We start from the raw sequence: 9,459 nt of genomic DNA on the forward strand, positions 1-9,459 counted from the left end.
AACAAAACATGGCCAATTCCTTTTCTAACAATAGGTGGCCGGCCCTTCACTTGTTTTTGGGGTTGAATGGATGTTTTAATTGACAATTAAGGAATTGATTAGGAATTAATCCCTTAATTAGTCAATTATTATGATTTTAAAGGAAGATTTTAGGAAATATGGTAGGTATATATTATTTAGCTAATTGATTAGCTAAATAATGAAATAGAAAATACTAGGTTTTGGGAAATACCTTATAGAAAGGATTTGATGAAAGAGGTTTTTAATTGTTACCTTTTTTGGGCACTTTTGACTTGATTGAAAGATGATTGCCCGCTGCTTGCGCGTAGGAATCCTGGTATGCCTCAAGGGTATTTTTGTTCTCTTTTGTCCAAAAGTCCACATGTCGCCTAGTGAATATTTTTGGCTCCACAGATAGCACACCCCTATTATCTATACTAAATGAGGGCTGAACTTAGCCTCACAATGGGCTCACAGTAATGTGGTTCAAACTCACATTTGGTGAAAATCAAACCTAAAACCTCTCACTTACAAGTGAAGAGGAATACCACTAGACCGCAGTACTAAGTAGCTGCATTATTTCAATTTATAATATGATAATAATATAAATATTTGTCTGACAATAAGGGCCTTACTTATAGGATTTGGATCCTCGCTGGATCCCCTTCTTGGGGATCCCAGGGATCAATGAATACAGATCGTTGATCAAAAATCGTACGGCTATAATAATTTTTTCTTTTTTTATATATTTTCAAACAAACGATGCTGCTTTACTTTTAAAAATATAAAAAATATTTAATTGGGACCGCACGATTTTTTATCAACGGTCCCTAGGATCCTCAGGGAGGGGATTCGGCGAGGATCCAAATCCTCACTTATATGCAAATTTCTTTTGGGGAAAAATAATATACACATATTTGTATGGTTAGTTAATGGTTTGGGCCAAGATTTCGCCCATTGGGTTCGGGCCAGCCCTCTTGACCTGCAGGCCCACAACCAAATGGTGACCCCTACGTTTGTGTTGAAATTTTTTTATGAATCCCAATAGTAGTGGAGAAGTCAAATATAAATTTTATCATAACGAGTTTTTTAATAAAGCAGTATTGTCAGTGGGTTAGCTTGTTGTTAGAGATAAAGGGAATTGATGAGAATCAAAACCGCACAATAGAGATTTCAATCAACTCATTAATTTTAGGCACATTCGCATTTTGACACACAGATTTATTTTGTTCACAGTCCGATTGCTCCAATCCACAATGTTTTCATGATCAATTTCTTCTCAAAATTGAAGGGAAAAAGTATGCGCAAAAATATTTCATGATCAGTTTATTCTTAATTAATTAATTATATGTTTCTGACCCCATGAACCTTCCGACAGAAAGCAAATTAATATTTGGTTTTGTTTTCTTTATAGTATATAGGATATTATATATATATATATATATATATGTATGTATGTATATGTATGTATGTATATTTATATATGTGTACAAGTTGGTTCTTCGGTCAGAACCACTAAGATGTCCGGGAAATTTGAGAGAACATCAGTAAGTTCAACAGTGTCAAGGTGGAGGCTACTGATCCAGTCCTTTATCCGAGCCAATTGATGTTCATCTTGCATTGAATCCTGAGTGTACACGAGATTCTTTGCACTGTTGTTTAAGATCTTGGATTTCTGAATGCTATTTTCTGCGATTTTGATCCCTACTCTGTTCCCTGGTATGGAAGAACGTTTAGACCTATGTGCAGCCCAAGTGTTTGACGAATTGCCCAGCTCAGAATTGCAAATCTGGGTTGCTCGAAGATTAGGTATATGGGTTGCTTATCGATTGGACGTCTGGAGTTCAGTGCTATTTGACGATCTGGTGATGCTTGTGTGGTGATTCAGGTGAATTTGTTTCTATTTCTCGAATCTCGATTCTATATGCTGCTTATTCTCTGAAGTCGTGGTATGTGTTTATTCTTGATTTCCTGGTTTGTTTGAAGCAAAGATTTGGGGGTTCTTGATTTCTGGATAGAATTGTGATATGGTGATGTCTCAAAAGGCCGATGATATATATTGTGTTTGTGAAAATGTCTTAGACATATATTGTGGGATTTTATGCATGATTAAGTGTGAAGGCCGATGTCATATGTTGAAAGATGATGAAATATGAGTTCTTGTTAATTGAATGATAACGCCGATGCCAATGGATTGATGTTCTGAAGATTCCAGTGTTGAATATTGTTAATCTTGAAGTTGAAATTGTTCATCAAGATGTCTGATAAGTCTGTAAGAATTGAAAGTTGGATTTTAATTGCTTGAAGAACTGTGTGATTGGATTCTTTGATTGTACTCTGTTCTCTGCTATGAAAGAAAGATTAGACCTATGCGCAATTCCTGTGTCTGTCGAAATGCCCAGCTCAACAGTTTGATGTGAATGTGCTTATTGAGGAGTTTGTGCAGTATGTTTCCCTTATCTTAGCTTATAATTTCAGAGTCTAACCAACTCAGTTGTTAGCATGAATCTACAGTAAGTCCGGTTACACGAAGGGTAGAAGAAGTTGTTAACGGTAAATCCCACGAAGGGTAATCCCGTGTTTTGAGTAGGTAAATCCCACGAAGGGTAATCCTACATAAATGTTGATTTTTCAGTTGTTGAAATTGTGAAGGCCAATGCCATTGTTCAAAGAAGTTGTTTTTGGTAAAATCCACAAAGGGCGATCCCGTGGTGCTATAGTTAAGGCCGATGCCACACTATAGTTTGTTAATTTTCTGTTTTTGTAAATATTAAAGGCCGAAGCCAAGTTGAATGAGATTGTTGATGGTGAATCCCATGAAGGGTAATCCCGTAAGAAGTTGTTATACCGGCATGAGGGTGTGCTACAACTACTTTATAGAAGGTTGTTCTTGTGTAAAACTCCTGATAGAGGCAGAGGCATACAGGGTGTCTTTATTTGTAAGGCAGTGGAAGAAATTTGGACTGACAGACAGAGGTTTTTTGGTCAACAGCTACAAAGAGGTTATGGGGTACACTTGTGTGTGTTATGTTATGATCAGGCCGTTTGCTGCTACTCCACTGTGGTTGTCTGATTAAAACAAAAGGATAATGAGCAAACATTAGTGCCAAACACTTTGATACATGATTGGTTTGACATTCCCTGGCTGAAGGCTTATTACAACTTCGGATTTGATCACTTTAACCTCACATGGAAGAAAATGGGTGTGAGGGGTCTTGTTGATTGCCTCTTGGGAAACTCAGGCCCGGTCGCTTCTGGTGATTGGATTCTCCCAGACCTAACACTTCAAGGCTCCATAAGCCGTAACAGTCATTTCCATTCCTTCCCCTACACATATTACTTCAGCTATGCCACTAAGCGTACCAAGAAGGTGTTGGGTGTCACAGTTCCTTCAAGTATATTCGGAATTCATCCATTGCTTTTTATTCAAGTGTTGCAGATGAGCCGATGGCGTTACCCTTCAGATGTCTCTCCCCCATACAAAGGCTACAGGGATGATGATTGGCAGGCATAGCAGAGGAGCCATATGCTGGACCTGGTGCAAGGCAGGCCAGTTTGGAGATTGCAAAGATCAATAAGAAGCAGATGTCTCAACTTGCAGGACTCAACAGTTTATCTCATGCTCACATTGCTGCAATATCAGGCTTGGTAACCTAGCTGAGATTGAGGGGGGATGAAGACAGATGTCTCTTGATTATTGGTTACTGTGTAATCAATGCCACATCAGCCTAAGTTGTTATAATGTTTGTTAGGTGGTTAAATGATTTGTTAGTTGGTTAATTAGTTACTTGTGGTTAAGTAAGCTTGTATTGTTTAGTATATAATGCACTTCCAGTTACAAATGTAGTAAATTGTCATTTTCTTCAAATATATAAAACTTTCTCTCTCTCTCTAAACTCTCTGTGTTCTTCCTTTTACTCATCCTTTGTTCTTGATTTTCCCTTCAATTCTCAAACACTACAATGTAGAAGCCTGAAACCACTAAGATGTTAGTTAGTTAGTTAGTTACGTGAATAGCTTACTAGCTAAGTTTGGATTCCATGTATAAATAACTGAATAACAGATATTGTAATTCAGTAAGGAATATACATAAATCAATACAGTTTCTTTCTCTATTCTTTCTCTTTGATCTCTGTATCTTTCTGTGAGTTCTTCGAAGGTATTATTAGTGGTGTACCATGATAATACACCACTAATAATACCTTCGAAGAACTCACAGAAAGATACAGAGATCAAAAAGAAAGAAGAAGAGAAAGAATAGAGAAAGAAACTGTATTGATTTGTGTATATTCCTTACTGAATTACAATATCTGTTATTCAGTTATTTATACATGGAATCCAAACTTAGCTAGTAAGCTATTCACGTAACTAACTAACTAACATAAGCTGAGTTGGCTGTCTATCTAACCCTTGAATGTTGTAATGAGTTGGCAGTTCATCTAGCCATTGATTTATGATACTCAACATTCCCCCTCAATCGTGGCTGGGGTACTCAGCCTAAGATTGTAACAATGTCGAAGAAAGGCAGGGCTGTGAAGACCTTTTGTAAGAACATCCGCAATTTGATCTTCAGTTGGAATGTAAACCACCTTCAGATCTCCTTGTTGAACACGTTCTCTCACAAAATGAAAGTCAGTATCAAGATGTTTGATACGAGAATGAAAAACAGGATTTGCAGTAAGGGCAATGGCTGACATATTATCACAATGAATTATGGGAGGTGAAGGCAGACACACTTCTAAATCCTTTAGGATTCCCCTTATCCAAGCAACATCAGCTGCGGTATGGGCAAGAGCCTTATATTCAGCCTCAGTTGAGCTTCTTGATACTGAACATTGTTTCTTTGATTGCCAAGACACGGGATTGTTGCCTAGATACACTACATATCCTGTGATTGACCTTCGAGTATTGAGATCAGCTGCCCAATCAGCATCTGAAAAAGCAGTGATTGTCCTTGTCGTCATTTGATCAGCTGAATATAATATCCCATGGTGCAGTGTACCATGAAGATATCTGAGTATTCGTTTCACTGCTGCATAATGCCTTTCTGTCGGAGAACTCATGAACTGACATACTGTATTAACCGCATATGCAATATCGGGCCTAGTAAAGGTCAGATACTGCAATGATCCGACGATACTCCTATAAAGTGATGGATCAGACATTAAAGAACCATCAGAAAATAGCATTTGATCATGAGGTTTGCATGGAGTAGCAGCAGGTTTACATGTGTCCATACCTGCCTTATGGATCACATCCTTTATATATTTTGATTGATGCACAAAGATATCCCCATTATTCTTATACGAAATCTGCAATCCCAGAAAAAATGTCAATTGTCCCATATCCTTAAGATCAAAGACTTCAGATAACTTATCAATCATCTTTTGAATCTTGATAGAATTGGAACCGGTCAATATAATATCGTCAACATAAAGGAGAAGAATAACAATATCCCCATCATCCTGCTTGATAAACAAACTTGTATCAGAAACTGAAGCCTGAAAATTCATGGCAGTCAAGTAAGATGTGAACTTTGAATTCCACGCCCTTGGAGCTTGTTTCAAACCATATAGGGATTTGATTAATTTGCACACATGAGTGGGATGGGATGCATCGACAAACCCTTGTGGTTGTTTCATGTAAATCTCTTCTTGCAAGTCACCGTGCAAGAACGCATTTTTAATGTCAAGCTGTCGAAGTTTCCAATGGTTACTTGCTGCTAAGGCCAATACAATCCTCACCGTAGTATGCCTCACTACCGGACTAAAGGTATCCAAGTAATCAATACCTTGTTCCTGAGAAAATCCTTGAGCCACAAGCCGTGCTTTATACCTGGAAACACTGCCATCAGGATTTTTCTTCACTTTATATTAAGGGTAAAAATGTAATACGTTAGTAATATAGTTAGGTAGTTAGTATTTGATTAAAGTGGTTAGGATTTCTATATAAACTGTTGTCTCATAGTTGTAAATATTCATTCAATCAATACAATTCCTATTCTCTCTAAACACTCTCTCTCTCTAGAATCTCTCTTGTTTCTCTCTGCCTTCTTCCTCTTTCTCTGTACAAATCCTTCATCTTTGCAATGTAGTTAACATGGTATCAGAGCCACCAGGCTCACGCCATGATTCTGGTGGCTCACGCCATGATTCTGGTGGTTTCTCTTCGTAGTATACATTTTTTTTGTTTGTTTTGGTTCAGTTTCTCTTCAATTTCCATTAGATTTTTCGTGCTTCTGCGATTGTTTGTGGGTTGATTTTTCGGCGTCTAAGCATGCGGCATACAGAACGGCAGAGAATTGGAGGACATCGAGCGGAAGAAGAAGATCAAGATCATGCCTCTTTCATATTGTGATTTGGAGAGATGGGTTGTTTGGATGTTTGGGAAATAGGTCGATGCATGACTAATTCTTTGCATTGTTGATTGAGATCTTGGATTTCTAGATGCTATTTTCTGCGATTTTGATCCCTGCTCTGTTCCCTGGTATGGAAGAACGTTTAGACCTATGTGCAGCCCAAGTGCTTGACGAATTGCCCAACTCAAAATTGCAAATCTGGGTTGCTCGAAGATTGGGTATCTGGGTGGCTTGTCGATTGGATGTCTGGAGTTCAGTGCTATTTGATGATCTGGTGATGCTTGTGTGGTGATTCAGGTGAATTTGTTTCTATTTCTTGAATCTCGATTCTATATGCTGCTTTTCTCTGAAGTCGTGGTATGTGTTTGTTCTTGATTTCCTGGTTTGTTTGAAGCAAAGATTTGGGGGTTCTTGATTTCTGGATAGAATTGTGATATGGTGATGTCTGAAATGATCATTCTTTCTGTATCTTTTCTTGGAGTATAATTCTCTAAAATTTGTGAATATGTTGGGATTTATAGTTTATGGGTTTGAAGAAGAAAGTAGCAGTCTTTCTGTGGATTTTTGGAGTGTCATTCTCCTGAGTCGAAGTGTTTTCTGTGAATCTTGGAGTGTCATTCTCCTGATTCGAAGTGTTCAGGTGCTAACTGAGGAGTTGTGCAATATGTCCCTTATCACAGCCTATAATGTCGAGTCTAACCAACTCAGTTGTTAGCATGAATCTACAGTAAGTCCGGTTATACGATGAAGTTTGAAGAAGTTGTAAACGGTAAATCCCACGAAGGGTAATTCCGTGTTTTGAGTAGGTAAATCCCACGAAGGGTAATCCTACATAGATGTTGATTTTCAGTTGTTGAAATTGTGAAGGCCGATGCCATTGTTCGAAGTACTTGTTTTTTTTTTTTTGGTAAAATCCACAAAGGGCGATCCCGTGGTACTATAGTTAAGGCCGATGCCACACTATAGTTTGTTAATTTTCTGTTTTAAAGGCCGATGCCAATGTTAAATGAAGTTGATGCCGGTAAATCCCACGAAGGGTAATCTCGTACGAAATTGTTATAACCGGCCTGAGGGTGTGTTACAACTTTATAAGAGGCTGTTTTTCGATTGAAGCTCCTGCGAGAGGCAAAGGAATATTGGATGTTTTGGATGGGAAGATTGTATCTACAAAAGGTGTAAATTTCTATCTGGTTTGCAGTGAAGATCCTATTAAAAGGCAGAGGAATATTAGACTTTTGGATGTGCTTCCTACTGAGCTTGCAGATTGAGTTTGTTGCAGTGAGTCAGTGAATATATTTGGGGCAGATTGATGTTCACTGCTGCTCTGCAGCTATAACAAACTCGTTATTCAGAACAGGTTCGAGATCATTTCCATATTTGCAGAATCAAGGTTGCAGTTGGTTCAAGTTGTTCTGTTTTTCTGGGTTTCCTAACAGTGATTGCAGTTGTTCTTCCAATCTCAAACTGGGTTACCCCAGTTGAGATTGAGGGGGAGTATTAAGGGTAAAAATGTAATACGTTAGTAATATAGTTAGGTAGTTAGTATTTGATTAAAGTGGTTAGGATTTCTATATAAACTGTTGTCTCATAGTTGTAAATATTCATTCAATCAATACAATTCCTATTCTCTCTAAACACTCTCTCTAGAATCTCTCTTGTTTCTCTCTGCCTTCTTCCTCTTTCTCTGTACAAATCCTTCATCTTTGCAATGTAGTTAACATATGTATGTATATGTATGTATGTATATTTATATATGTGTACAAGTTGGTTCTTGAACGAAAGCATCCATATGCCATGCACGTACAAAAAAAAAAAAATCATTTTCACAAACGCTAACATGAAATTTTCTTAATTGATATGCAATCTATCTACAAGATTGTTCTTGTACGAAAGTACCGTTGCTACTAAAGTGAAAGATGCAATAATTTTTGTGTATTACATTTGAAAGAAAAGAAGGGAAATTATGTTGTGTGCAAGAACCACACATTAACTAACCATGCAATCGATCTTCCCTCTGTAGAAATTAAGCAGCTAGCTAGCTAGTAAATAGCTTGCCATGCAAATGCTTAACTTCCCACCTTGTACGTATTTTGAATTCGAAGTTATGACATTCATGAATTTATCATTTCTTGAACTTATAACCAAAATTAAAGTGATATTTAGGGTCTGAAATCTGTACTTTCTTATCTGGCTGGGACAAATTGTTGACCACCATGGAGGCGTCAACATAAATCCCGATTGGATCCGGCAATACATTGTACGCTCCGAGTCCTACATTGACTGGTACCCTAACCGAAACAGCCACAGGGATCCTGCCACTCTTGATTTTCTGCATAAGTGACTCCCCGATAGGGCCCTTAAAGTCACTCCCTTTCAAGTCTCCTCTCAAGTCCACGTCCATCAAGGTGGTATTTCTCGTCGGTTGACGAAAATGTGGGACCACCCCGGTACAAAGTTTCATCCCGGAATACTTGAGCTGCACGGTGCTGCCCTTCCCATATACAATGGATATTCTTTTGTTGGGATTCTCGGCCTTTACCGTGACCACAAATTGCGCATGGAGGCTGTAATCAGGGGTGAGGTTGAATGCCTTGACAGAGAAGTCACTAATACTGTATTTGGGCTTACGGGGATTGATAATTACTAGGCTGATGGCCACGGCAGCGATGATTACCACTAGGGTTACGAAGATGCAATAACAACACCAACAGTAGCATCTCAGACAACTGTTTTTGCGGCGCCCATTAGGGCGGTACTGGCCATTAAAGCGAGGAGGATTGCGGCCATTGGGACCTGGATAACCTGGATCTTGATGCATCATGTGTGGCGGTGGATGTTGGTTAGGACCAGAGTGCATAATATATGATAATTTTCGATTGTATGACTGGGTAGCAATAGCAATTGAATCAAGTACGTATGTACGTACTTAATCCTTCAATTACTTAATGTGCATTCATAGATTGTACGTATGTTTTAGGTAAGTATTTAGAGATCGAAGAAGAAAGAGAGGTACTTGATCTATCTTCTTCTTCGATCTAATGATGATCAGGTGGATGATGGAGCCCGAAGGTGGCCGTCAAGGTGAGGAAGGGGAGGTGGGA

At 38.4% G+C, this 9,459-nt stretch overlaps 2 protein-coding genes across 2 annotated transcripts; both read right to left on the bottom strand.

Annotated features, from left to right (window-relative positions):
• Nucleotides 1-4,460: 4,460 nt before the first annotated feature.
• On the bottom strand, nucleotides 4,461-5,513 carry LOC126582619 (uncharacterized mitochondrial protein AtMg00810-like). The gene has a single exon (XM_050246778.1). It carries the CDS (start codon nucleotides 5,511-5,513, stop codon nucleotides 4,461-4,463), a length of 1,053 nt encoding a protein of 350 aa, XP_050102735.1.
• Nucleotides 5,514-8,082: 2,569 nt separating this feature from the next.
• LOC126634120 (NDR1/HIN1-like protein 6) lies at nucleotides 8,083-9,459 on the bottom strand. The gene has a single exon (XM_050304607.1). The coding sequence runs from the start codon at nucleotides 9,213-9,215 to the stop codon at nucleotides 8,481-8,483; it is 735 nt and encodes a 244-aa protein (XP_050160564.1). The 5' UTR covers nucleotides 9,216-9,459; the 3' UTR covers nucleotides 8,083-8,480.

Source organism: Malus sylvestris, chromosome 9, assembly GCF_916048215.2.
Source record: "Malus sylvestris chromosome 9, drMalSylv7.2, whole genome shotgun sequence".
NCBI lineage: Eukaryota > Viridiplantae > Streptophyta > Magnoliopsida > Rosales > Rosaceae > Malus > Malus sylvestris.

What these genes read in the sequence shown, in the direction of transcription:
- LOC126582619 (XM_050246778.1), bottom strand. Translation starts at nt 5,513, where the DNA reads ATGAATTTTCAGGCTTCAGTTTCTGATACAAGTTTGTTTATCAAGCAG.
- LOC126634120 (XM_050304607.1), bottom strand. Translation starts at nt 9,215, where the DNA reads ATGCACTCTGGTCCTAACCAACATCCACCGCCACACATGATGCATCAA.